Source organism: Oryzias latipes, chromosome 11 (genome assembly GCF_002234675.1).
Source record: "Oryzias latipes chromosome 11, ASM223467v1".
Taxonomy (NCBI): domain Eukaryota; kingdom Metazoa; phylum Chordata; class Actinopteri; order Beloniformes; family Adrianichthyidae; genus Oryzias; species Oryzias latipes.
This window is the reverse complement of record NC_019869.2, coordinates 851,549-878,904: the sequence shown is the minus strand read 5'-3', so window position 1 is coordinate 878,904 and position 27,356 is coordinate 851,549. Positions and strand designations below refer to the sequence as shown.

General features: G+C 48.3%; 5 protein-coding genes across 14 annotated transcripts in view; 3 read left to right on the top strand and 2 right to left on the bottom strand.

Moving 5' to 3' along the window:
* The window catches only part of LOC105354996 (CD209 antigen-like protein E), a 686,243-nt gene that overhangs the window by 494,910 nt on the left and 163,977 nt on the right, over nt 1-27,356 (bottom strand). The gene's annotated exons all lie outside the window — the stretch shown is intronic.
* Nucleotides 1,241-6,261, top strand: LOC101154789 (translation initiation factor IF-2). Of its 2 annotated transcripts, none has more exons than XM_004073695.4 (3): nt 1,241-1,471; nt 3,384-3,514; nt 3,756-6,261. In XM_004073695.4, the coding sequence occupies exons 2-3, from the start codon at nt 3,395-3,397 to the stop codon at nt 4,254-4,256; spliced, it is 621 nt and encodes a 206-aa protein (XP_004073743.1). In that variant the 5' UTR covers nt 1,241-1,471; nt 3,384-3,394; the 3' UTR covers nt 4,257-6,261. The 2 variants fall into 2 exon arrangements, with proteins under 2 accessions (XP_004073743.1, XP_020562579.1); XM_020706920.2 differs by lacking the exon at nt 1,241-1,471 and adding an exon at nt 1,594-1,762.
* LOC101159682 (protein S100-A1-like) lies at nt 6,350-8,261 on the top strand. Of its 3 annotated transcripts, XM_011480623.3 has the most exons (4): nt 6,356-6,478; nt 7,074-7,120; nt 7,336-7,489; nt 7,635-8,261. In XM_011480623.3, exons 2-4 carry the CDS (start codon nt 7,107-7,109, stop codon nt 7,818-7,820), a joined length of 354 nt encoding a protein of 117 aa, XP_011478925.1. In that variant the 5' UTR covers nt 6,356-6,478; nt 7,074-7,106; the 3' UTR covers nt 7,821-8,261. The 3 variants fall into 3 exon arrangements, with proteins under 3 accessions (XP_004073764.1, XP_011478925.1, XP_023815488.1); XM_004073716.3 differs by lacking the exon at nt 7,074-7,120 and having other exon boundaries at nt 6,350-6,478; XM_023959720.1 differs by lacking the exon at nt 6,356-6,478 and having other exon boundaries at nt 6,516-7,120.
* Nucleotides 17,114-20,321, bottom strand: LOC101159447 (bromodomain-containing protein 4). Of its 4 annotated transcripts, XM_020706923.2 has the most exons (5): nt 19,943-20,321; nt 19,622-19,741; nt 18,705-18,880; nt 18,509-18,616; nt 17,114-17,920 (listed from the first exon to the last, which is right to left on the bottom strand). In XM_020706923.2, exons 3-5 carry the CDS (start codon nt 18,831-18,833, stop codon nt 17,738-17,740), a joined length of 420 nt encoding a protein of 139 aa, XP_020562582.1. In that variant the 5' UTR covers nt 18,834-18,880; nt 19,622-19,741; nt 19,943-20,321; the 3' UTR covers nt 17,114-17,737. The 4 variants fall into 4 exon arrangements, 3 of the variants coding, with proteins under 3 accessions (XP_020562582.1, XP_020562581.1, XP_020562583.1); XR_909507.3 differs by having other exon boundaries at nt 17,114-18,616; nt 18,705-19,274; XM_020706922.2 differs by having other exon boundaries at nt 18,705-19,741.
* LOC101159202 (pygopus homolog 2-like) lies at nt 20,856-26,757 on the top strand. Of its 3 annotated transcripts, none has more exons than XM_023959692.1 (4): nt 20,856-21,438; nt 23,229-23,289; nt 23,830-23,882; nt 23,963-26,757. In XM_023959692.1, the coding sequence occupies exons 2-4, from the start codon at nt 23,241-23,243 to the stop codon at nt 25,565-25,567; spliced, it is 1,707 nt and encodes a 568-aa protein (XP_023815460.1). In that variant the 5' UTR covers nt 20,856-21,438; nt 23,229-23,240; the 3' UTR covers nt 25,568-26,757. The 3 variants fall into 3 exon arrangements, with proteins under 3 accessions (XP_023815460.1, XP_023815462.1, XP_023815459.1); XM_023959691.1 differs by having other exon boundaries at nt 20,860-21,438; nt 23,086-23,289; XM_023959694.1 differs by lacking the exon at nt 23,229-23,289.

Below are 27,356 nucleotides of genomic sequence, written 5' to 3'. Positions count from 1 at the left end.
ACTTGTTTTCATTCTGGAGGAGAGGCTAAATATCCTCCTTAACGTCTTGTTCTCAGATTTTTCTCCTAAAGCACAGATGTGACCTTTGGTCGATGTTCAGGTTCCAGCGTGGGAGGGGGACGACAGGCCAGCCAAAGAATCTGGAAGGACGGCTGGAGTTCCTGGCACGCTTCCAGATGTCGGTTGTTCAAATAGCCGTTCATTCATACCTGACAGGAAAGAGAAAAACCAACGAGACGTTTGGCTGCAAACAAAAACACCTCAATTGAATGATGATGATAAGTTTTAGCCAACAATAAAAACTACAAAGCTACTTTATTTACACACAAAAAATAAATTTTCAACCTGTTGCAGTTTTCTGACATCCTCCAGACTAGCAGCCATGCAGATGTGTCATCTGTGGAGGACATTTCTAAACCTGAATATCTCCAAACCACTGCAGACTCCTGAATGAACTCCTTTTGCTCTACATCTGGGAAGGGGTGGGACTCTGGGAATTGTAGTTTCTTGGGATTAAAAAAAAAAGTCAGGACAACAAGTTTCATCTATGGCAGTCAGGAGGTTTTTAACAGCAAAACAAATTTCTATCCATCCAGTTTTTTCTTTTCGGGGTCATGGGGCCGCTGGAACCTCAGGGGGTACACCCTGGACGGGTCACCACCCAATCCCTCCCCCTAACGCAACTTTGGGACACCTTAGAGAACATGCTTTTGGACTGTGGAAACCCCACGGATGCACAGGGAGAACATGCAAGCTCCACACAGAAAGGTCCCAGCCGGGATTTGAACCAGGGCCGTCAAGAGGGCTAACCACTGCACCACCCTAACACCAAGAATATAACAATTCAAAATATAAAATAGTATCACGCCAATTTATTATGCATTATAAAGAATCTCACTTCACAACTTTTTTAAACTTAAAAAACATTTTCTGAAAAGTTTTAAATAGTAGTGAACTATTCTACATTAACAAAGGGGAGTAGACTGCATCAGAAAACATCTGTTCTGCTTATTGTAAAGTTGAGAAACCTCAAAAAGTGATAAATCTTACGCAAATGGAGTGACAGTTACCCCCCCCCCCCCCCCGCCCGTCTCCTGAGGCAACAGGCCGGTCCAGCGCGCGTGAAACGCCGCAAATCCCCGCATGACGTGAACGAACCGAGACACGAGCCAAACATATTTTAATAAAAGCCAAGTGTCCGTGTTTTCACGAGCTTTCCCTCCGTTTTGGGTCGCGCGCTTCAGAATTCCCGGTTCTCCTGCTCGCTCTTCCAGGTACACGCCCTTTGACACGCGAGGGGAAAACTTTAAGGACAGAGAGAAAAAAACCAAATCACGGAAGAGATTCTTTGGTCCTACTAGTTTGGCGAGTTCTGTGGGGCGTAAAGCGGCGTAGAAAAAGGCGTGGAAGAGAACGGAAAACCCACGTTTGCGCGCATTTCTCCAACTCGACGTGTCCTGCAGAGTTAACGGTGAGTAGCGAGACTTTTTCCTCCGGTTCCCCCTGTGCGTGAGCCGCGCGTGAGCCCGGGATTTTGCCACGTTTCGAATTTTTTGAGAGCGCCATCCCATGAAACGTCGCAGCTGTGGTTCTGAGGGGCGCATTCGGGGTTTCTGTCCCGTTTTGGGATCCTGGTGCGCTTTGGAAAACATGTTTTTAGTGAAGTCGGGACAGATTTGGTTCACTTGGTTTTTTTTGGAGCACTAATGCTTCTGCTTGACGTCCTTACATACCAACAAAGACCTTTTATGCTGAAGTGCAGGTGAGCTGCAAACAGCCTGTCAGTCACTGTTAAGGTGACTTCAGGTGACTCGGGAGTTTAGCGCGACACCTCCCATGGGAATCCAAGTCGTGCGTAAAAGCGCATTTTGGGAAGGATATTTACGCAAATCTGATTTTGTTTTTATATCAAAGTCCTGTCATTCCGCTTGACCTTGGTGCTTTTTTTTCTAGAGAGGGTGACAGCCTCTGCGCTGCTCTGATCATGATCTCGATTCTCCACCGTGTGGCAAACACACAGCTGCAGAAAAAAAATCTGCTGCTGGTCACAGTTTGCGGCCACGATCCGGCTTGTTCTCCTGTGAATATTTCATGGCGAACCCGCGTAGTGTTTGGCAGTAGTGCGCGCGCTCACCGTATCACATTCGGCCCTCCTGGAAACGCAACACTGCTTTGGGCTCCGCAGCAGAAACGGGAAACCGCCTGTTGTGGGCCCGTGCCTTTAATTATTTGCGCAGCTGTCTTCTGGCGCTTTTTGGAGCAAACATGTCCCGGATTAGAGCAAGGTGGGACGGATGCACTGAAGGATCCGTCCTAGAACAGAGGAGAGGAGCTGGTTTTTGGCCCCAGGCCTCTGAGCTCTCTGAGACTTGGGTGTGTCCACAGAAGAAGTCCCCTAAACTTTCCAGCGGAGCTCACATTTGTTTACAGTCCAACAAAAACCTGCAACAACATTTTGTTCAGTCACAGAGAAAACGTGCCTCCAAAGTGTGGGCCTGATGAGCTGCGTCTAACAGCAGCATGATCAGCTGCTCCTCAAAGGGTCAAGTGAAACTTTAGATCATAATGTTTCTGCTGTCAACGCCGCTGTCACTCTATAGGTGTGGGGACACGGAACACGGTCTAATTGCCATGAGGTGTGCATTAAAGGTGACGGTTAGACTGAATGGAATGAAGGCCCGTATTTTGGTGACTTCCTCTGGAACTAACCAAACTTCTTCAAACCAGCAGTTGGTTCCCTCGGCGACATGTTTATCTTTTCAAGGTTACCTTTTATCGTTTTTGTCTGTGCTTTTGTGCTCGGAGGTGGCCTGTAAATTCCTGTCCCAATGATCTGCACAGACAGCGATGAATGGAATTCCTGCAAACGTGACACTTACTGGTGCGCTTGACGTTGAACAATGTCGTTTATCTGTGCATCGGGCCAAACTTACGTTCTTGAGCTGTCAGAGTCTGGAGGAGTGTCTGGAAACATGTTTGTCTGTTCTAATTCTGATTTTATCTGTAAAAAAGTCAAGGGGGGGGGGGGGGGGGCAAAAAGCAGACATGAGAGCACGCAGAGAGCAGGTAGTCCCTCAGGTAATCTGAATCCGGCCCTCTTTGCCGGTTCAGTGGATCAGATGGCCTATCAAAGATCAGAACTTCCATTGTGCACCAGCGATCGTCTCAAAGCTAGATTCCCTCTCGCCCTCTTCACCTGTCTCACGTCACTGTCCCTCGCAGATCCATCTTTGGAGTCAACACCTGAAACGAAAAGCCCCACAGGGACACCAGGGGATCCTCTGTCCCATTTTCCATTGCATGTCACCCGCTCCTGCGCTGTATGACGGCATGCGGCGCCTCCGTGTTTGACTGTCTGTGTGTGTCCTGACATGTCTCTGCAGGTGGAAGACTCATGGAGGCGGAACTTCAGAAAATAGTGAGGGTCTACCTAAAGTCCAGCAAGGGGAAGGAATATCTGGGAAAGAAAGATTTCCAGAACCTGGTCTCTTCCCAGCTCAGCAACATTCTGACGGTTAGGAACAACTTTATTGAACCTCTTTTTGTTGCCAACATTTTATTGCATAACTGCCTTCCAGAGAAGCACACTGTGACCTCTGACCTACTTTAACTGGTCTGGATGTTTATTGTACGATCGAACAAAGGTGACATTTGCAGCTTTACACAAACGAAACAATAAAAAACCTTTGATTCATGAAGATATGTGCTGGTTGACTCGCTGATGGTCACGACTGACGGTTTTGTCCTCCATCTAGGAGGCAGACAGCAAAGATGCAGTCGATAACATGAGCAAGGGCCTGGACTCAGACCAAGACGGTGTCGGCTTCGACGACTACATGAAGCTGGTGGGGTACCTGGCCTGCTCTCTCAGCCAGCAGCGCACGCTCGAAACAGAGACGTCTGCGAACAGCACCGCATCCGCACAAGAGCCGCAAAGCCCCGCTGGAAACGAGGGGGAGAAGGCGGAGGCCAAGGCGGAGGCCAAGGTGGAGGCCAAGACAGAGCAGAAGGCAGAGGCCACGGCCGAAGCCAAGGTAAACGCAGAACCAAAGGTCGACGTGAAGGTGGAGGTGAAAGCAGAGGGGGAAGCCAAGCTGGAGGCCAAGGTGGAGGCAGCTGCAGCTGCAACTACAGCAACAAAAGTGGAGGAGAAAAAAGCAGAAGAAACAGCAAAGGTGGAGCCGGCGGCAGAGGAGAAACCTGCTTCTGCAGAGAAGGACGTGGAGAAGAAGACGGGCGAAGCGGCGGCTTCATAGGGACAATCCACTACTTTGCCTCAAAATCACAGCACACAGCTCAAATTTACAGAAACGGGACACTGACGCCAAAACAAGCCGCTGTTTTTTCATGAAATGCTCAAAACCCAAATTCTTCTCTTTCAAACTCGGGATAAACCTTTCCCTAAATATGATTCTGTACGTGAAAGCATGGCTCTGTGTACATCCCACTGTTCCCATTGACCTCAATGTGATGCGGCTGTGCGACAGCGTGCAGACGTGCACTCCCTGCGTTCTTCCTGACAAAAGCACGTTTGACTGAACTGTCAAAGCCAGAAATGCAGCACAGAGCTTCCATCCTTCCTCAGCACTCACCATCGAGCTCCTCAGCGGAATAATTGGACATTTTGGCCTCTCATAAAGCTGGAAACTAACTTTTTCTACTTCCTGATAGTTGATTAAACTCTTAAACACTTTTTAATGCCTGAAGATCTCATTTAACTGGAGCCAAATGTCCACAAATTCCTTAATTCCATGCATCCCAACCGCACTAACATCTCCTGACCAGCAGCTGTGGATCATTTAGCATCCAAATAAAAGGTTTTCTTGCTAAAGCTCTGCGTCACTCAGACCCCCTCACTTCTCCTCCTCTGTCATCTTCCCTCACTCTCAGTGTCAGCAGCTGGCGGCTCACCTGTGACCTTCAGGTCGATAGTGAAGGTTCAGGGATGGAATCTATACCCAACCAGCTTTCCAGCCAAAAACCCGGAGCACAGCTTTGTTCTGAAGGGTGTTCCCCCAAATAGATCAGACAGGAAGGGGGAGAAAAGACACATTCTAGTGGAAAGCGTTCTGTCTCTTTGCATGCTGTTGGGTTTTCCCTGCAGAACCTGCAGCCATAGAGCCGCATCTCAAGTGACTTTCTGGCAGCTCTGGATAGAAGGAGAAGAGCAGAAACCTGACCTCCTTATTTTTTTTAAAGCTGTTCTTCAAATTCTCCTCAGCTGTTCAGGCTTTTATTTGAGGGGGGCCACACCCTTCCCCAGTCTGAACAAAGAGCTCACCTGCAACTGGATGCTTGGGCTTTAGGGATTTGGGAATGACTGGATTTTCAGAGCAACACACCCTGAGACACAAAGAATGACACAGAAGTGATCCTGAAAAAAGGCTGTAGCCGCAGGGAAAAGCTCCAAAACATTTAGTCTCTTCATATATTTACCTTATAAACCTGTAATTGTTTGAACCACTATAGAGATCAGTTCAAAATGTAACTTCTGTACAACATAACCACCTTTTAAGTGTATGTAATCTCCATAAGAGTCGCTGCTGCTTGTCAGGAATCTGCAGACGTTTCAGACACAAAGTCTCGCAGCTTGCACAACGCCGGAGCACCTGAAACTCTAAATAAGCAAGACAAATAGGGTGGGTCATGTGACCACTATGCTTACCTGTGACACACCTTTCTGTAAATACTCTGTCTCCCTCTACTCAGCCTTTTCCACCCGCCGTGCCTCATGCAGCAGCTTCTACTAACACCCCCAGCTTCCCAGACGATATTGTTTTTATGAATGAAATATCTAATTTTATAGTCATGCTTGGTACTTCCTGTGAACTACACACACCTGAGCCTCTTGCACCGATGGCATGTGTGGCAGCATGTCCAGCAGATCGGGTACAGCCTAAAAATGGACCAAATGCATCCAAACTGGTGTGTCAGATCTTTATTTAGGACGTGCTGACTAAACGAATCCAGTGTCTTTACTGTGACGTCACGGTGTTCAAACTCCCCAGAATGTTATTCTAGAAAAACATCTGCAGCTGAACATTTGACACCAGATATTCCAGAGAACGGAGGACGAGGTGGAACACGGATGAGACCTCAACATGGCTGCGTGTGGATGTGAGACTCGCAGGACAGTCATTCATTCCCAGGATGCTGTTGTCATTCTGTCGTCATGGTAACGTCTGCTGAGCTCGTTCTCCGTATGCTGTATCCATGTTAATCCTTGTTATTCCTATTAAAGAATAAAACTGTGAAAATCTGCGTTTGTCTGCGTCTGACTCTGTCCGGAGTCTGGATGTGTGTGAGGAGAGGGTGGGGGGGGAGGAAGGAAAGAGGAGAAAGCAGCGGGCAGGTGGGGAGGGTGGGGGGAACAGGTGATATTTAAGCCACTGGCGAACTCTCTCCTCATCCGTCTCCGCCTTGACTCCGTCCTCTGCACCTCCTAAAAAGACAAAGGAAGCCCTCCACCACAAGCCAGGTGAGACAGAAAACCTGTTTTTCTGGACTTTCTCCTCTTCGTCAGATGAAGATTTCCTTTGGGAAGACAACAGCATAGATTCTGAGGCCTTCTTTCAGGCCGGAAACGTTGGGGTTTTGCTAAATAAAAATTGGGACTAAACTAGATGAACCCGATGCCTCAGAACCCACTGACGGACGGATGCCTGTGCCGCGCCGGTTCCCCTCGGCGCCGTGTTGCTGAGTGTTGCACCTCCATGCTGTCCTTTGGCGCTGCATCACTCAGTGAGACCGATGCCCCCCATAGATTTCCTCCTCCAGTGTGCTGGTTGTGTTCTGAGCCGTTCATTCATCGTGCACAGACAGTCCAGCTCCTGCAGCCTCATGGATGAGCATAAGAACGTCAGTTGAGGGTTTTGCACGGGTCAGTGTGTGCAGCGGCTCCTCCTGAAGGCAGGTGTTTCCTTTCTCCATCTGGAGGTCAGGTCAGCATGTTTTACGCTGGAGCTACTGTTCACGGAGCGCTGCCGTAACCGTGTTGTGATCACATACATGATTGTTTCTACATGCCTCTCATATGGAGCACCGTTGACTTATCTGTGTCTGTGTGTGCACAGTCTCTCCACCAGCCCAGCTCCAGACCCTCCAAGATGCCGGAAACAATGTGTGTAAGACTTTTCCATCCCTCCACCCTCCATCCCTCCATCCCTCCGCTCTCTCTAAAGCAGGGCCAGCAATGGCTTCTGCGCTCCTCTGCTTTCCTTTCACCCACCTGCTCCCTCAGAGGCGGCTCCAGCCCAGACCACCATGCAGCCGGGCATGCGGCTGGGGCTGGAGCGAGCGCGCGGAGCCGCATTCTAACGGTTGACCTCTTTGCAGCATGTCCAAGGAGCCCACCTCCAACCTGGAGAGCGCCATGCAGATGCTCATCAAGACCTTCCACAAGTACTCTGGGAAGGAGGGCGACAAGTACACCCTCAGCCGAGGAGAGCTGAAGGAGCTGCTGGTGGAGGAGCTGGGGAGTTACCTGGGGGTAAGAGCCACAAGCACCTGCTAGAATGTAAATGCCGTTTGCAAACGTGAGTCCCTGAAGTGCAGGAATGCTGGAGCACGAGTCCCAACAAGCCTGAGCTGCAGCAGAGACCGCCGTCTCAGCTCGCCTGTTTTCCCGCCCACAGAACTCCAAGGACAACGAGGCGGTGGAGAAGGTGATGAACGACCTGGACGCCAACAACGACGGCGAGGTGGACTTCACCGAGTTCATCATCCTGATGGGAGCCCTGACGGTCGCCTGCAACGACTTCTTCCTGGAGTACAAAACGGAGGACAAGCCCAAAGACGACTCGGCGGCCAAGACAGACTGAGAAGAGGCGGGAAAATGGGAGGACAAAGGAGAAGAAGAAGAAGAACTGCGGTTCTGGCGGCCTTTTCATCTCACCCAAACACTCCGAGCACGCATTAGGGAAGATGTGCAGCACTTTAGCATGTGGCCTCACTAAACACGGCGACTGTTTTTCATACCGCAGCTAATCCGGATTGAGCTGAACCTTTTCCAGCCCGCTGGGAACACTTCCACATCTTTCCTCTCAAATTCTGCAGATCTGACCGTTTGTTTGGTTGGGGGTGGGGGGCTGTGGCGACAGAAATGGCGCTGTCTTTCCCATGAATTTCATGTATGACGTAAACTATTATGGTATTTCTGTATGTGTTCAGTGATTAAAAAAATAGGAGATGTTGCACCTATTTTGTAATCTTTCCCAAATGATCGCTGCTTTAAAATATTAAACATGGCATTTAACCAACAATGGCGCGGCGTCTCTTGGTTTCACATGCAACTCCCGCACAAAAACATGTCTGGAATTACACCCTTTGTTGCTAGGCAACCGCCTTCCTTTTTACTCCCACTCTGTCTTCAGTCTGTCTGCCAACATTGTTGAAAATCCATCAAGTTGTGAGGTCACTTTAACTAAAGCTATTTACGTTCTGACTCAGGTTTGATCTCATCCCAGGAAAAGCTTCTTCCGGTTTTAGGCACAGATTAAGGTAAAAAAAACTTTACTAGCAGCTGGCATGAACAAACAAAAATGTCCCGATGATCAGTGTTCATCACAAGGATTTCAAAAAGTTTCTGAATCCAAATGAGACGTTATTTGATTGTCAGCCAAACGAGCCGACTTCAGTCTGGCCCCTGGTTTCCACTAAAAACACCATGTTTTAGAAACACACTGAGCAAAAGTGTGGACATGTGGGGCAAAACCTCGTTTCCGTGGCGACACACAAACCAAAAATCTCTTCTGAGAAGAAAACGATGAGAGGAACCATGGAGGAAGACGAAGAGGAGCCGTTCAGCGGGAGAACCTCCCCATCCTGACGGGATCTGAAAACATCTGGTTTAGCAGACCGACCCGCTGACGTGCAGGAAGGAGGAACCTCTGTGGGTCACAGAAGACGGTTCAGGCAGCAGCTTCACTCTGACGAAGAGATTCTGTTTGGGTTTCAGTACATCAGTTCTCTGTCTGTGTGTGTCTGTGTGTGTCTGTGTGTGTCTGTGTGTGTCTGTGTGTGTCTGTGTGTGTGGGGGTGTGTGCGTGTGTGTCTGTGTGTGTCTGTGTGTGTCTGTGTGTGTCTATGTGTGTGTGTGTGTGTGTGTGTGTGTCTGTGTGTGTCTATGTGTGTGTGTGTGTCTGTGTGTGTGTAGGTGTGTGTGTGTCTGTGTGTGTCTGTGTGTGTCTATGTGTGTGTCTGTGTGTGTCTATGTGTGTGTGTGTGTCTGTGTGTGTGTGTGTGTGTGCGTGTGTGTCTGTGTGTGTCTGTGTGTGTCTGTGTGTGTCTATGTGTGTGTGTGTGTGTGTGTGTGTCTGTGTGTGTCTATGTGTGTGTGTGTGTCTGTGTGTGTCTATGTGTGTCTATGTGTGTGTGTGTGTGTGTGTGTGTGTGTAGGTCTGTGTGTGTCTGTGTGTGTCTATGTGTGTGTCTGTGTGTGTCTATGTGTGTGTGTGTGTCTGTGTGTGTTGGGGATTCCCAGCAGTGTGAGCGTCTCCGTCTCTCACATCCTGCTCTTCCTCCTTCCTCTTCATATAAACTGACACAGATGTTTGACTTGGATCTGAGGGAAAAAAGAGGAAGAGGAGTGGGGGGGGGGGTGCATTTGTGCTTTTTGTGAATCAAAGACAGCAGGAGGGAGGAGGTTGGTTTGAGGAGGTGCGGGAGCACAGAGGAATGCACCCCCCACTTCCACAAAACAGCTACTCCTCCTCACTGCTCCTCACTGCTCCTCCTCACTGCTCCTCCTCATTGCTCCTCATCATCATTCCTCCTCACTGCACCTCTTCACTGCTCCTCCTAACTGCTCCTCCTCATTGTGCCTCCTCATTGCTCCTCCTCATCACTCCTCCTCACTGCTCCTCCTCATTGCTCCTCATCATCACTCCTCCTCACTGCTCCTCCTCATTGCTCCTCATCATCATTCCTCCTCACTGCACCTCTTCACTGCTCCTCCTAACTGCTCCTCCTCATTGTGCCTCCTCATTGCTCCTCCTCATCACTCCTCCTCACTGCTCCTCCTCATTGCTCCTCATCATCATTCCTCCTCACTGCACCTCTTCACTGCTCCTCCTAACTGCTCCTCCTCATTGTGCCTCCTCATTGCTCCTCCTCATCACTCCTCCTCACTGCTCCTCCTCATTGCTCCTCATCATCATTCCTCCTCACTGCACCTCTTCACTGCTCCTCCTAACTGCTCCTCCTCATTGTGCCTCCTCATTGCTCCTCCTCATTGTTCCTCCTCATTCTTCCTCCTCACTACACCTCTTCATTGCACCTCTTCACTGCTCCTCCTCATTGTTCCTCCTCAGTGCTCCTCCTCATCGTTCCTCTTCACTGCTCCTCCTTACTGCTCCTCCTCATCGTTCCTCTTCACTGCTCCTCCTCATTGCTCCTCCTCATTGGTCCTCCTCATCCCTCCTCCTCATCGTTCCTCCTCATCGCTCCTCCTCATCGTTCCTCCTCATTGCTCCTCCTCTTCACTGCTCCTCCTCACTGCTCCTCCTCATTGCTCCTCATCATCATTCCTCCTCACTGCACCTCTTCACTGCTCCTCCTAACTGCTCCTCCTCATTGTTCCTCCTCATTGCTCCTCCTCATTCTTCCTCCTCACTACACCTCTTCATTGCACCTCTTCACTGCTCCTCCTCATTGTTCCTCCTCAGTGCTCCTCCTCATCGTTCCTCTTCACTGCTCCTCCTCACTGCTCCTCCTCATTGTTCCTCCTCAGTGCTCCTCCTTACTGCTCCTCCTCATCGTTCTTCTTCACTGCTCCTCCTCATTGCTCCTCCTCATTGGTCCTCCTCATCCCTCCTCCTCATCGTTCCTCCTCATCGCTCCTCCTCATCGTTCCTCCTCATTGCTCCTCCTCATCATTCCTCCTCATTGCTCCTCCTCATCGCTCCTCCTCATCCCTCCTCTTCATCGTTCCTCCTCATTGCTCCTCCTCATCATTCCTCCTCATTGCTCCTCCTCATCGCTCCTCCTCATCCCTCCTCCTCATCGTTCCTCCTCATCGCTCCTCCTCATCGTTCCTCCTCATTGCTCCTCCTCATCGTTCCTCTTCACTGCTCCTCCTCATTGCTCCTCCTCATTGCTCCTCCTCATCCCTCCTCCTCATCGTTCCTCCTCATCGCTCCTCCTCATCGTTCCTCCTCATTGCTCCTCCTCATCATTCCTCCTCATTGCTCCTCCTCATTGCTCCTCCTCATCGCTCCTCCTCATCATTCCTCCTCATCACTCCTCCCCATCACTCCTCCTCATCGCCCCTCCTCATCCCTCCTCCTCATCGTTCCTCCTCATTGCTCCTCCTCATTGCTCCTCCTCATCCCTCCTCCTCATCGTTCCTCCTCATCGCTCCTCCTCATCGTTCCTCCTCATTGCTCCTCCTCATCATTCCTCCTCATTGCTCCTCCTCATTGCTCCTCCTCATCGCTCCTCCTCATCATTCCTCCTCATCACTCCTCCCCATCACTCCTCCTCATCGCCCCTCCTCATCCCTCCTCCTCATCGTTCCTCCTCATTGCTCCTCCTCATCATTCCTCCTCATTGCTCCTCCTCATCACTCCTCCTCATCGCCCCTCCTCATCCCTCCTCCTCATCGTTCCTCCTCATTGCTCCTCCTCATCATTCCTCCTCATTGCTCCTCCTCATTGCTCCTCCTCATCGCTCCTCCTCATCATTCCTCCTCATCACTCCTCCCCATCACTCCTCCTCATCGCCCCTCCTCATCCCTCCTCCTCGTCGTTCCTCCTCACTGCTCCTCCTCAATGCAGTCCTGAAGATGTTTGACTTTGTTCATAAAATCTTGTGAATTCCTAACATGATGCTCTGTGTTGCCCACCAGAGGGGCCAGAATAGTAGCCAGGTGTTTAGCCGTGTTGTAAGTGATTGAGTCAATGCTGCTGACAATGGGTCTCAGTGGTTTTCCTTCCTTGTGGATTTTTGGGAGGCCATAGATGCATGGAATGGTATTACCCGGGTACAGTCTGTGATATAGAGGCTTGATCTCTCCACAGTGTTTGTAGGCGGTCTATAACCTTTTCCTTGTAGCTGGTTGGGTCTCTTCTCAGTACTTCATGTGTAGTGGTGTCACTGAGTAGGTTGTTAACTTTGGCTTCATAGTCCACCGCATTCAGGATCACAGTACATCTCCCCTTATCCGCTGGTAAAATGTTGATACTGTGGTCCTTCTCCAGAGCTGTCAAGGCCTTTCTTTCATCTGAGGAAATATTGGAAGGTGGTGGTTTGGCACTGGACAGTGCCGCCGAAGGTTTGAGTCATAATTCTTCAGCTTGAGATTCAGTCAAATTGTTCCTCTCTATGGCCGTTTCTGTGGCTGAGATGAGGTCTACCACGGGGATATGATTGGGTGTAACTCAGAAATTCAGCCCCTTGGATGATACCTCTTTCTCCGTTTGAGTCAGCTCACGGTTGGAAATATTCTTAATCCACCTCTCTCTGTTAATCAGTGCTTTGGTGCGGTTTCCTCTACTCTCCCTGTTGAGTCTGTCCTTAAGGATCTGTTGTTGATTTGTGAGAATCTGAAATGTCTTGATTTGCCGTTGTTTGCTTTTATTGTGTTGTGCCGACGATCTGAAAAACGTCTTCAGTAACAGTTGCAGCCAAATTGTCCTGTAGATTCTTCATTTTACCCTTCAGGTTGTTGTTAATCAAAGACGTCTGTCTGATTCTGTCCTTTAAACGTTGGGTTCTGGCTCTGTGGTTACTGTTCTCAGCTCGGTGTCCTTCAACCCCTTTGCCCATCTGTAGGCTCTTGGGAGTCACGTTGCTTTGTCTTCATCTCATGTTGAACCTGAGGTGGTTCTTGTAGTCCACCAATTTCCTAGCTGTCCTAGCAAACTAAAAAGGATTTTCAGACAACATAACATCCAAGTTAATCTCAAACCAGTTAATACTCTCAGACAAAATCTGGTTCATCCAAAGGACAAATTCCCAGCTACAAACAGAGTCATGTTGTGTACTCTATCCACTGCAAAGAGAACTGCAATGAACAGTATATAGGAGAAACCAAACAACCTCAACACAAGCGGCTTCACCAACATGGCAGAGCCAACCCAAGTGGACCTGAGTCTGCAGTACATCTCCACCTGAAGGCCACAAACCACTCGTTCCAGGACAGTGAAGTCCAAATTCTACCCAGAGAGAAAGGATGGTTTGAGCGAGGAGTGAAAGAAGCCATCTTTGTCAAGAAGGAGAAACCTTCTCTTAATAAGAATGGTGGTCTCAGGTTTATTCTTCCATCCATCTACGGCAGTGTCTTGAAACCTAAACAAACCAAACCAGTTCCACCTGAGTCGTTAACCGCTGAAAGAGATGACCAATTTGGAGAGGGAGTCACTGGCTCCCCAACCCCCAGCTGAGGACAAAGGACTCTTAACGACCAGAAACCATGTAGGCTAAGTTGACAATACCATCCAGTTTCAGGTCTGACTCCTCCCCCATGAGTGCATACATACCAGCCTTTTTACCAGCTAATTCAGAGTTGACAAAGCCTCTTGGATAAGAGGCGAAAAGTCTTCTAACTTTAAAAACCAGTCCAGATGACATCCCCTAAACCTACTACTATGAGAGAAATAATATCGTAAATTTACGACTATTTTAAAGGTGTACATTTATAAGAAAAAAACTCATAAGTGAACGACTTAAAATCTTGTAATTTAAAAGTTATGAATTTTTTTCTCGTAAATTTACGACTGTTGTAAAGTCGCCAATTCATGAGAAAAAAAACCCATAAATTCACGCGAAAAAAAATAGTTAATTTACCAGAAAAAAAAATAGTAAATGTACGACTTAAAAGTTGTACATTTATTATAAAAAACTCATAAACCTTAAACTCTTGTAATTTAAAAGTTATGACTTCTTTTCTCGCAAATTCACGACTTAAAATTCGTAAATTTTACGACTTTTTTCAAGTCGCAAATTCACGACAAAAACAATCGTAAATTTATGAATTAAATTCTTGTAATTTAACAGTTATGACTTCTTTTCTTGTAAATTTGTGACATGAAAGCCGTAATTAAAAAGAAAGTTTTGTCATCTGGCCCTAAAACTCTGTTGTAGTTTTTATTTTTACTCCTTGGTTCCTAATTAAATGTAAAATCTTTGGATCTCTGTTGGGTTGTGTAATGGTGTAATGCTGAGGACAGTGAGGGCGTCAGGGGCTCCTTTTGGTCGTATTTCATTGAAAAAATGTTTGTCTTCACTAAAAATGGAAATCATCTGATAAATCTGCCGTTCAGGGTCCAGTTGAGCCGCTGGGATTCTGTGATGCTGCAGCTTTTTGGAAGTTTCTCAGAGAAAAAGATCACATGACCGGTTTCCACCATCAGTGCAGACAGAACCTCAACCCTCCCTCTGACCTCACCTGCTCAGGTACACGCCACAGCAGGACAGGTGTGGCGTGCACAAGGAAAGGAGATGAGCAGGACAAGGCCCTGGAACCAAGCCTGCAGCATCTGATAAGGCCGGCAGGAAGACTTGGGTTACTGGCGCCGCAGGTCAAACGACACCCAGATGTCAAGCTGCGGCGTCCATCAGAGCCGTCCGCGTGGCGATCATGTCAGGCTGACACACGGCTGAGGACGGATGACGGTGGGTAGAGTGGCGTCCACGTGAGGACAAAGTGAAGTCACTCGTTTAGGGATGGGAACAGGCTGATGAACCCGGTTCTGGGAGGACCGGTTCTCTGTCAGCTGACATTTGAGAAGAGCAGCTTTCCACCAAGATTGAAGTCTTCAGGCAGGACATCCCGGCTTCAGACACTGTGGACATGAGCCCAGACGCTTTGGATTTGGGATTACTGCATTGTCTCTGTGGCTCAAAAACGACTTTTTTAAATTGAAATTAGGAAAATTAATCATGAATGAATTCCCAAACAAAGAAATGAGTAGTTCTAAAATACTTGAGTAGTTTTTAACTCATGATTATGTAAAAAAAACAACAACAATGAACAAACCATCCCTGTGTTTCTCTGTTTTAAGGAACAAGTTTCCAGACAGATCAAAATAAGAGGCATCGACTCATCGACTGCTACAACGAATAATTAGGTTTAAGATAAAATAATATGTCATCAAATGGGAATTAGGATTGGTTGGTTGGTTGGTTTGTTGGTTGGTTGGTTGGTTGGTTGGTTGGTTGGTTGGTTGGTTGGTTGGTTGGTTGGTTGGTTTGTTGGTTGGTTGGTTGGTCGGTTGGTCTGTTGGTTGGTTGGTTGGTCTGTTGGTTGGTCGGTTGGTTGGTTGGTTGGTCTGTTGGTTGGTCGGTAGGTCTGTTGGTTGGTCTGTTGGTCTGTTGGTTGGTTGGTCTGTTGGTTGGTCGATTGGTCTGTTGGTTGGTCGGTTGGTTGGTTGGTTGGTCTGTTGGTTGGTCGGTAGGTCTGTTGGTTGGTCTGTTGGTTGGTCGGTAGGTCTGTTGGTTGGTTGGTCTGTTGGTTGGTCGATTGGTCTGTTGGTTGGTCGGTTGGTTGGTTGGTTGGTCTGTTGGTTGGTCGGTAGGTCTGTTGGTAGGTCTGTTGGTTGGTCTGTTGGTCTGTTGGTTGGTTGGTCTGTTGGTTGGTCGATTGGTCTGTTGGTTGGTCGGTTGGTTGGTCTGTTGGTTGGTCGGTAGGTCTGTTGGTTGGTCTGTTGGTTGGTTGGTTGGTTGGTCTGTTGGTTAGTCGATTGGTTGGTTGGTTGGTTGGTTGGTCTGTTGGTTGGTCGGTTGGTTGGTTGGTTGGTTGGTCTGTTGGTTGGTCTGTTGGTTGGTTGGTTGGTCTGTTGGTTGGTCGGTTGGTTGGTTGGTTGGTTGGTTGGTTGGTCTGTTGGTTGGTCGGTTGGTTGGTTTATTTTAACTTGTCCTGTCCAACAGCTGCATTACTTAATTAAACTTAAACACTTTAAAAGCTCTCAAATCAGTCAAAACATGATTATTGAGTGAATCTACTACATAATTTCGATTCCATTCCAATAAAGTGACTTGGCACAAATAGAATTCTAAATGATGATCGCATACGTCTACAGCTTCATACTTCAGTTATTATTATTATTATTATTATTATTATTATCAGACTACAAAGGCTTCATTTTAGACTCAAATTTTCAACATCATTTGCAAAGGGTGTCCAGATTTCCAGAAACTTTCCTCCCTGCTGTATCTCAGTATAAAACCCTTTATTTTACACAAACAATTCAAACTTTGTGCAAAGAGATGATCTGAAAAAAGTTCTATGGGGTCTAAAGCGATGACCCCTAACCTGCAGGTCTGCTGCCTTCATTCATAAAAGCACAGAGTCTAGGCAGCGAGCGGCGTCCTCCCCCAGGAGAAACAGATGCCAGACGGTCCTCAGCCTCAGATAACATCACAGCAGTGAATCAGGTAAAGGAGATATGTAAGAAAAGGAGGGAAGAAGAGAAGGACGGTGTTTTTTTACCTGAAGCATCGCGACTACTCTTACTGTGTCTCTATTTTTGGTGCAGCGTTTACCTAGGATGTGAAAAAGCTGAGGAGCTGGCTGCAGATACGTTAGCTGTTTGTCCTCAACATGATCCTGAGGGAAAACTCAATCCGGTCACCGTCTCACTCCAGCCTGAAACTATCACACAAAACTGAAATCTCCTGCTTTTAAAACAGCAAATCATTCAGACAAGTCCCAAACACTTTAAGCTTCTTTGTTGTCGATTCATTAAAGTCTTGGAAAATCTTGAGGCTTATTTTCAGCGTCTTATTACAGTTATTACATTTCTAAGATGCATCCATTAAAGCAGCAGGTGAGTCTCCTCTGACAGAAACTAGTCGGAGGAGAAAACCCAGACTTCCCTTTTGTAATTATCCATGTGCTTTATGTCAGTGTGAGGTTCAATTCATATGGAGGTCAACGTTTTCTGCAAGGATGTCCGGCATAACATTTCATTTGATTTGATTTATTGATTTATTTCAAGCATTGTAGTCAAAGCAATAAAGAATTTACACATATTTATCAGATTCATTACAAGAGCTTGATTTATTGCTTGAAAAGTAGTGGGAAGAAGCAAGTTTATATAATCTACTGACCCTACTAACATTAAAAAAAAGTTATAAATATTCGAGAAAAAAAGGACTTCTTAACAAAGCAGCCTTTCTAAAAAAGACTCCATGTTTATTCTGAAAACAAAAACTTACAGAAATATTTGGGAAACAAAGTCCAGATTTGACTGAGTTGTTTGGCAGACGTTTCCATTTATGTGTGCTGTTAAACAGTCCTCTCACTGTGGAGCCATCAAACACATAACATGGAGCTGAATCACAGCCGACAAACAACCCCCCCCCCCCCCCATTCCCAGCACAGATCCCTGAGTGGGGGTGGGTTCAGTGGAAAAAGAGCACGAAGCTGCTCGCATTGTCTGAAGTGCTCTTGTGCAAAAACACTTGACTGGTGCCAGACTGAAGAGCTCTGTGGTGCAGTGCACCAGAATGCCCGCCAGAGGGCGACAGAGAGCGTTATTTTTCATTCTTTTCCTTCTTGAGAATCTTGTCAGAATAAAAAGCAGCAGCACCTTTCAGTTCCTTCTCAGTGGACGACTCCAGCAGACCGTCTGTGGGTCGACCCCCCGCTCAGGTTCACGTTTACATCACAGATAAAAAGGAGCTCGTGCTCCCATGCAAAACAGCAGCACCGGCGTTTTGCATCAGCTAAACATCCAAGGAAAAAATGCAAAAAGCCCATGTGACACACACTGATCTGCTGAAACACAACCCGGCGTCATCTGCAGCGCCCTAAGTGAGAGCGGTGCAGCAGGATCATCTGTTCTGCCCCAGTGTTGGGCAAATGCTTGGGGCAGTAATGGTACACCACCTCTGGGATGCTGCTGGGGAACAGGCAGCTGCTCCGGTCCAGGGTGTAGCCGTTCTCCTTTGTCTGCGGAACAATGATGTGAACACAACCCTGAGACACACAGGAGGACACAAGCCGGCAGATTTAACACACTTCACTCTCCAGCCAACTGACGGGATCAAAAGCCTTTAAAACAAACTTTCAGTCTTTAAATGGAGATAAATGACTAATCAGGCATTAAAAGTGGAACAGACAGAATAAACCAGCTGAAGCCCCACCAAGGAAGAACATTTGATTCAAGTATAAAGTCCAAAGCAGAGCAACAGAATTTAGGAAACACTCAAAGCAGTTCTTTCATCTCCATTTTGCTGCATTTTGCTCTGGTTCTCTCACAGAAATGCTGCTTTTTGTTCAGTGAAAGAGCTAAAGAGTCAGAACCCTGACAGTGACCATCATCTGCAACGAGAACCTGATGCCTGGTGCAACAGCGTGACCTACAGGTGTGCTGGTACACCTTCAAAACAGCAAACCCGTGTGGCGGTGGTGGATGGGATCCATTTCAAACCTTCCCATTTCAACAGTAGACGGAGCGGCTTCTCCTTTTTGTCTTTTTAAAGACACAGAAGTCCAACTAAATGCACTGAAGTTCATGTCAAAATGGGAAAAGTCTGACCCACAGCAGCTGCACTTCCCACTCACTGGAGGGCGATGGAGAACGCGCTGCTGCTCCTGACCAGGAAGCTGGCCTCTTTGCAGGACTGCAGCAGAAACTCCGCCTCCTGGCGAGTCAGGTAACCGTGGTACCAGCTGGGGCAGATAGTGGGGGTGTTAACTGATGATCAGGATGTTTTTTTAAACTCAGATCCACCTCTAAAGGATTCTAAGATGTCCTGACCTCTTTTTCTCCAGGGGGAGGGAGGGGTCCACGCAGCAGAGGTGAAAGGTGGATGAAGGATGTGAGGAGAGGATGCCGGTGCTGATGCAGCGGCGGCGGCGGCGGCGGCGGCGGTGGCGGCGGCGGCATGGTGAGTGCCAAAGACGTTTCATCTTAGGTCCAGCTCTCAAATTGTGCTGCGGGGAAAAAAGAGAAAAACATTGGATGATGGAGAGAAGCGACTTTGAAGCAGATGTTTGAGAGAACGACACTCCTTTGATGTTTCAGGCAGGATCTTATTGGTCGGTGCATCTCGTGAAATATAGATGTGAGGATTTCATCAGCTCCAGCTGAGATGGGGAAACACCAGCGACCCGCAGCCAGACTTCACCAGCAGCTGAGGTCAACAATACAGGATTTCCAACGTGCTCCTTCCTCCACTCAGGTCAGCTCGCACTCCGAAGCAGGACGTGGATCCACCTCAGGCCTGGTGAGCGCCATCCTCTCGCTTTCGTGAGGAGCCTCGCAGATCTGACCTCCTCCCACGGCTCCTTCGCTGGCCTCTGTCTGCACAGACACCTTCAGCCGGTCCTTAGATCCCCGCCGTCAGGTTAGAGCAGAGAGAGATGGAGGGTTTCAATCCCAGGACATTTCCTGGATCTTGGGAAGTTTTAAAGTTCACGAGGGGCTTTTTTGGAGCGTGGTGTCTGAGGGACGCTGACGGGCAAACTTCCTTTATAGATTATAGCACCAGGAAACAAGAAACAGGAAGCATGGACGGGAAACTGCACCCATTGTCCAAATGGAACGCAGTTGCCGTGGTAACACCAGGTGATACTGAGAGTTCCAGAAGAAGCGGTTCTGGTTCAGGGACACTAAAATTGGCATCCAGGTGAGGACCGTGAAGTTCAGAACCACGTAGAACCATCAGAACTCACCAGCTGTCATCTGCTGTGCGTCATAAGGCTTCGTGTCCGTCTCGCGGCTTGCCCCGCCTCCCGCCGACCTCTGGTCCCCTGAGCATCAAAAGGATCTGCATAATCCTCAAGAATGATCATCTAGATCAAAGAAAGAGAAAATATCTTTATTTCTGGGAGGGTAATGAACATCTCAAGTTAAAAATACAAGCAGCAACTTTTTTTGCTGGACTTTCAGTTTTTGCACAAACTGATGAAGCTGCAGAAAAACAGATGCAGGCATGAAATGATCATTTAAGGGGGGCTAAAAGTGTGGATTATACGTGTGGATCCTGCTCTTACCCTTGGCTGTGGATCCTTCCTCTGGCTCGTCTGGCCCCCCCAGCCGTCCCCCGACTCCCTCTGGATGGAACCACAGCCTGTCCTGTTGGGACTCTCGTTGCCCTTCGGCGTCCCAAACTCAATCGAGCTACTAAACCTCCAGTTACAACAAACACCGGAGCTTTATCCCATTTGTGACGCGTCGCCCCTCTTCCTCTTTGCTGGGGGAGAAGTTTCCTCCCTCTGGACGGACGGGTGTCGTTGGAGCGACATGACCCGATGACCTGCAGGCTTTTCCAGAGCCCAGCGACTCTGTGAAGCTCCTGACTGCGTCTGAGGCGCAGATGAGAGACTGGAGGGGGGGGTCTCTGCGGTCCTGAGGAGGCTGGATATGTGTGTGTGTGTGTGGGGGGGGGGGGGGGCATTGACTGTGAAAACAATGGACATCTCAACCCCTCCCTCCACGTGTTCCCAGATAGGCACTGCTTCCTGATACGGGCGCCGTCATGTTGAACCCGACCACCAGTGTGTGACTGTGTGTGTGAATGTGTGTGTGACTGGGTGAATGTGTGTGTGACTGTAAAGCGCTTTGTCCTTGTAGGAAGAAAGGCGCTATATAAGTATACGCCATTTACCATTTACCTTGATGTGAGTCCTCGTATCTATGGCAACTACTGTCGCCAATAATTAATGGCATCATTTTGTATACATATGTATGTGGATGTATATATATTTGCTATGTGGACAGCTATTTTACATTTTCCCATCAAGTCACCATTAATCATCCAGTTTGATGTGTGTGTGTGTGTGTGTGTGTGTGTGTGTGTGTGTGGGGGTGTGTGTGTGTGTGTGTGTGGGTGTGTCTTTTTTTTCTTTCTTCTCTTGTATTTTCTGTTTTAAATGCAAGAGATATAAATCAATTCCAGATGCTGATGGTTTTATAATGACGTTTGGCTGCATGAGAATCAAAATTTACAAACTTTTATAAATAAATAAAAAAACATCACAAAAAATACACGGAAGTTGCTGCAGAAGATTTATGATTTTAATGCGTTTTGATTGGAAAGAGAATTCCTGAAGAACGGTCCATTCCCAGCGGCTCCATGTCTGGAAGACGTGGGTGGGATTCCGCTTTACCAAAGTATCAAAATGAAAGTTACTGACACTGACCAGATTTGATCATTTGTGAAAAATCCTTAAAAATATATTTTTATAAAGTTATTAAGTTATTACATCGTTTACGAACCACAGTAGGTGTAAATGTTGTAAATGTGTCCGACAAACACCCCCGTTTGTGTCCTAAGATGTAACCGTCCTCGGGGCTCGATGCTCCTGCTTATCCCTCTTTGTCCGGTAGAGAAGAAGGCCATGGTAATTATGGCAGAATTTGCGTTTTTGAATGAATTATAGTTGAGCGGTGGATCATCCAGCATATACCGTGTGAGGACCGCTTTGCTGGCAATGACACACCGGAAGGTGTCAATTTAACGGACAGCACAGCAAGCAACGGAGAAAGGGTACAGTTTGCCTCCACGACACACTCCAAGATGGTTAGCCATCATTAGCTAACGTTAGCTGCTCAGCTAACTGAAGCTGAACACACACCATAGACGATTTATATACATATGTGGGGAAATATTTTTATATGAATTTGAAGCAACTAAACACAAACTGCAGTTAACGGTCTAATGTCGCGACTGCCGGGTTAAATCACATCGCTGCTAGCTAGCTAGCCACATTGAGTAACGTGGCTAGCTAGCTAGCTAGCAAGTGCAGGGACTAGCATGATTAGCTAGGTACTTTCAACCACACATCTGTAAGTAATTACTTTAAAGATCAGTCTCTTCTACGTCCTGATAGGGATGCCAGATAATGGGCAACTAGTTTCGCTAAGTACTGTTTGGTAGAACAGCTTTCTAGAACCCTAACAACAGCGTTAGCCCTGCAGAATTTACCTGACGTTTATTTGGTGACCATATCCCGGTGTGACAGACACCCGAACGGGAAAAAGTGCAGCTGAAAAGGATTTTTGCAGACCTGGGCCGGCGTTATGTTACCAACTATGCAGTTACCAAGAGTCGGTGGGGAAAATTGGGGTTTTTTGTGACACTTTTGATTGTAGTCACGTGACAGGTGACCCTAAGATGTAAAACTTAACAACACTGGACAAAAATACATCATATTAACACACTAACGAAACAAACATCTACATAAACAGCATTTAGAGGAGAAAAAATATTAAATAATTCTTCATACAGATATGAAACCCACAGGCATGCAAGAAAACAAACATTTTTGCTTTTATTTGACATTGTTGATTCATATATTTGCTTTTTTTCTTTTGTAGTTTATTTTTGTAAAGAACATTTTAGATGTTGGTGATTGTGAGGCTTCAACTTGATTTATCATAAGAATATTTTAGGATGCTTTAAAGGGCCTATATCATGTAAAATCCTCTTTTTGAATGCATCAAAATGCCCCAAAGTGGTATTTTGATGCATTCACACATTTCTGAGTCATCCTCTAAAAACCTGCTCTATGAGCCCCTCCCAATCCACGAAAATGAGTGTGTTCTCACACTGTGACATCACAACGTGAGGAACCACCCCTTCCAGGAAGAGTCTGTGCTACCAGCCACGCCCCCAGGCTAAAACACACGCCCACTTTCTCGGTGGAGCTAGCGGTGATCAGCTAAACGCTTTCATTTTATAGGAACATTGGTTTTTGCAAAAATTCGATGTTTCTTTCTCGTGGGCGAAACGCTGACACGCCGCCGAGGTTGACGTCATAAAACGGGCGGCAGCCACAAGGCGTGAAAGGCGGAGCCGCAGAGTTTGAGTCGTCTTACTTCCAGGTGGAATCTGAACTGTGAAAATAACGTATATGTCATGCAGAATGCGTTCTTTAGTTTATATAACATATTGTTATACTTTACTCTGAAAGGCTTAAGAAAAGCAGGATATAGACCCTTTGAGATCTAAAACCAGATTCCTACATTTCAGCTCATTTTTCTTTTCAGGTATGTTTTTGTTTAAATGTTGACTAAAGTGTGGAAAAAGAATGTGAAGCAACTAGTTGGCTTATCAATTAACTGATCAAGCTTTTCTAAATCTTTTGATTTGGGGTCGTTTTTGATTTGTTTTCTTTTTGTGTTTTGTGTCCAGTGTTGTTTTTCACACCTCAGGGCCACCGTAGACATGACCTGAAGGCTGATTCCAGCTAGCTGGCACGTAGCCTTCAAGACGCCGTCATTTTTAACTTTTTTTTTCCCTTGCATATGAACGGTGATATGCCACGTCACCGACAGCCATATTAGATAATGGCTGCCGAATCGGGGAGGCTACTGGCGGGACAAGGAAAGCGAAAAGGTAGGACTCAATTTCACCCATCTCCCAAACAGATCGGAATCATCCATTACTGCGCTGCAGCGGGCTGCGCTGGTGCTGTTGGCAAACCTCGTCTCCCCATGTGTAACGCTCACGGCTGTGGTGGCGGTTTCTCACAGAGTGGGTCTGTGACGGCGGTTCATGTCAGTGTATCTTCTATTGCGTTTCCTTGTTCTCATGTCCCAGTCTTTTCCTGTTTTCCTCATTGACCTTACCTCTTACGCCTCTGTTTGCGGCCCCTCCCTCTTGCCTGGGTCATTGGCGACTCTGGGCTTCATAACTTTGGTGATGATGACGCCTGGATGTTCAGCATTTTGTCCTCATGTCACACCATTCAATCATTTCAACTTGTTGCACTTCCAAAAGAGCCCCAAGGTCTAAAGCTGCTCCCTCTGTCACTAAGGGGTATTGGCCAATCCAAATGTTCTGCTGCACCTGGGTGGTGGTTGATTGACACGTGGTTTGGACGCCACGGTTTCGTCACGGGCGTTTAATCTTTTCCGCCCTTTCTTCTCATTTCAGCATCACAGATGAAGAGCCCGGAGAAGAAAAAGGCCAGAAAGTCCACGGCTCAGGTACGCCGGACGCGCCTCACGTACGGTTTGTTCTCCTGCAGAAAGGCATGGCTAAGCTTTGATGTCTCCTCCCCCCTCAGACGACGGGGTTCTCCCACCTGACGGAGTTCGCACCTCCCCCCACACCCATGGTTGACCATCTGGTCGCCTCCAACCCGTTTGACGATGACTTTGGGCCTCCGTCTCGACCGAGTGGTGCCGTTGGACCTGGTGGCGCTCCGTTCCTCCAAAGTCCAGGTGGCGGTGGCGGGCCCATGTATGGAGGCAGAATGGGGGCGGGGATGACCCTGATGGGAGGCCCGGGAGGACCAGGGAGCGGGCCTGGGCGCAGGCTGCCTTTTGGACCTCCGTCTAATGCTGGACCTCACCACCAGCTGGGCTTTGAAAGGATGCCTGGCTTTCCAGTGGGCGGTGGAGGGGGCACTGGGGGAGGTGGGGGTTTCCCTCCGGGGGGCCCCTCTCAGTTCAACATGCAACCAAATTTCAGCCCACCAATGCATCCTGGCCCCGGATTTAATCCCATGTTGTCCCCTGGGGGTATGGGGGGTCCTGGAGGTGGGGGTCCGCCCCACCCTCGGTTTGGGATGCCTCCACAACAGCAGCATGGACAGGGAGGACACTCGTTCAGCAGCCCTCCGTTACCTGGTGGGGGGGGACCTCGGGGACCTTTGCCTCCCATGGGGGGAGGAATGGGTCCTGGTATGGGCATGATGGGCGGGATGGGTGGCGGTCCTGGAGGCAACATGGTGGGAGGAGGAATGCCAGGCATGCCCCCCCAAGGACCGTTCCCCTCCTCTCAGGATGGCCCGTATCCAGGTCCCAGTCCTCCAGGACCAGGTGGGGAGGATGGAAAGAACTTTGTGGGACCTCCTGGTCCTTCGCAGCAGCAGCTTAATCTAAATCCTAATGGCCCCCCCACCAACAACAACACCCCCGGTCCTCCTAACTCTAGCCAGCAACAGCCGGCGGGGGGCTTCCCCGGTCACCTCGATGTACAGCAGCCCGGCAGCAACACGCCAGGTCAGCCCACGTCAGCACCACCACAGTCCAACCCCAACGCTTCCCCCCCCGGTCCTCTGAACGGGTCGGGCCAAACCCAGCATCCTCAGTCCAACCAGCTGCAGCACCCCAGCAGCGCAAACACCCCCAACTCTAACAGCTCCAATCAGCAGCAGCAGTCCACCCCCCCAAACTCTGCCCCCGGTCCCACGTCCTACAACCAACAGAACAACAGTCTGGGGGCCGGAGGTCCGCTGTCCAACGCTGCTTCCAACTCTGCACAGAACAGCCTGACCAACAACAACGGCGGCCACACCCCTGGGAGCAACCCCAACCCCCCCTCTAACTCCACCCCAACCCCCAACACCCAGTCTCCTTTGCCTCCTGGACCCGCCGCCCCCTCTACCGGTCTCGGTCCTGGAAAGCTGGGCGGTCCCGGCATGGTGTTTCCTTGCGGCCACTGCGTGGCAGAGGTCCACGACGACCAGGACGCCATCCTCTGCGAGGCGTCGTGCCAGCGGTGGTTCCACCGCGACTGCACGGGCCTGACCGAGCCGGCGTACGGGCTGCTGACTCGAGAGAGCGCCGCCGTCTGGGCGTGTGACTATTGCATCAAGACCAAGGACATCCAGGCGGTGTTTGTGCGCCAAGGCCTCGGCCAGTTGGTGGCGGCTAACGAGAGCTAGAGGGAGCGCGGCGTGGCGCGTGCCGTGTCAGCGTCCAGCTCAGCTGTGGCTCCGCCCCTCCTCTAGTCGGTCACTACGAACAGCGACACACTCATTGGCTTGTACACAGCACTTTGAGCGGCTCTAGGTGAATGATCCCCCCCCCCCCCCCCCCCCCCCCAAAAGCCACCAGAGTCACATGATGATGAATGTTACCACGACGGTTCTTCACACGCCCACCTGCCAATCAGCACGGCACTGACACCAACGCACTACCTCAAACCGTTAAGACGCCGCCGTCAGCTCCCCGCACGCAGGTGATGCGCTAAAAACCGTTCAGTCAGAAAAGAAACAATCATCCGGAAAATGTAATCAGATTTTCTACCAACGAACAAGCTCCGCCCCCTTCCACTGCAGATCAAAACATGACGTAGCAGCTTGGAGTGTTTTGCACTTCCTGGTCTGACGTTCAGACGCGTTTCTCTCCCGCGGCGCATCGTTTTGTACTCAGTGCTGAATCATCCCAAGGGTTCGATCCCCACGCCGCAGAAGGAGCGTCTCATCCTCAAAGAACTTGTAAATACTCCCACTAAACTTTAGTCTTGAACTTCCATCCGTCGTGAACAAGCTGTCGAGTCGAGCAGTGAACAAAGCGATGAGTTGAACTTTGCTCTCGGTTGTGTTTCTGTACATTTTTGGCTTTTCTACGTTTGAGTGGCTCGTTTCCTTCTATCTGCAGTACACATGAAATGTGCTTCTGGGTGGTGTTTGCATAGCAACTAGTGACTTGTCATATCAGATGTGTATAGTCCTCTAAAATACAATTTTTTTAAAAATGAGCAAAGGGTTGCATGACGAAATGCAGTAACTGATCCGTTTGTTTTCTGGTTTCTGCTCTGCAGGAGACTTTAAAGTAGACCAAAAAACTAAAGTGCGAAAGAAATTCAAACTGCTTTTATAAAGTGTTCATAATGATTCTCCTTCCCCTTTTGTTCTTTTTTAATCTTCATCAAATGTCCAGGTTGCCTTTTCTTTCCGTTCTTTGTTTTGTACTGGTGTTTGTGCTTTTGCTCTGGCGCCCCCTGGTGGAACCGGTGGGTATTACCAAGTGGCAAAGGAAAGGTACTGAACTCTTAAAAAACTAAAAAAGAGAGATTTGTGTTTGTCCATTTTTTGTTTTTGCAAATTGTATTAAAAATGAGGTTTTGAGACCTATCGTTGAGTTTCTTTCTCCTGCTTAGCAGCTCAGGTAACGAGTCCCGAAGGTGTTGGAAATGAAACCAGAACATTTTTCAGACTTTGTTTCTCCGTGAAAAACTGGTACATTTGGTTTTGGATGATCACAGAAACTCATTTGGTTCCTGAAGCTACTTTGGTGAGAGGAGCGGATCATTTTGATCTTTAATTGATGAGGGTTTATCTAAAGGCCTTCACGTTTCCTAACTTTGAACTTTGGTGGCCAAAAACAAAGATGAGCCTCTTTAGTGGTAGTGGTCAGTTAAAGGAGCGCGTGCTGCTCCTCCACCCGCAGAACACTGAACACATCTGATCAAAACTAACATTTATACACATTTGACTTTCATATGGAAAACATCCTATTTGCTTTCAGTAATTATGACAAACTTTCATTTCAATTTTATTTAATAAATCTGGTTTTATTAACCAAGTATTATATTCATAACTAAATTCGGCAATAAAGCTAATTTTTTGATTTAGAATAAAAAGGCCGCCGCACCTTCAGCGGCCCAGAGCCATGAAAAAAAATACCCCACAGGCCCCGCCCCTCGTCCGGCGTCTGTCCAATCAAACG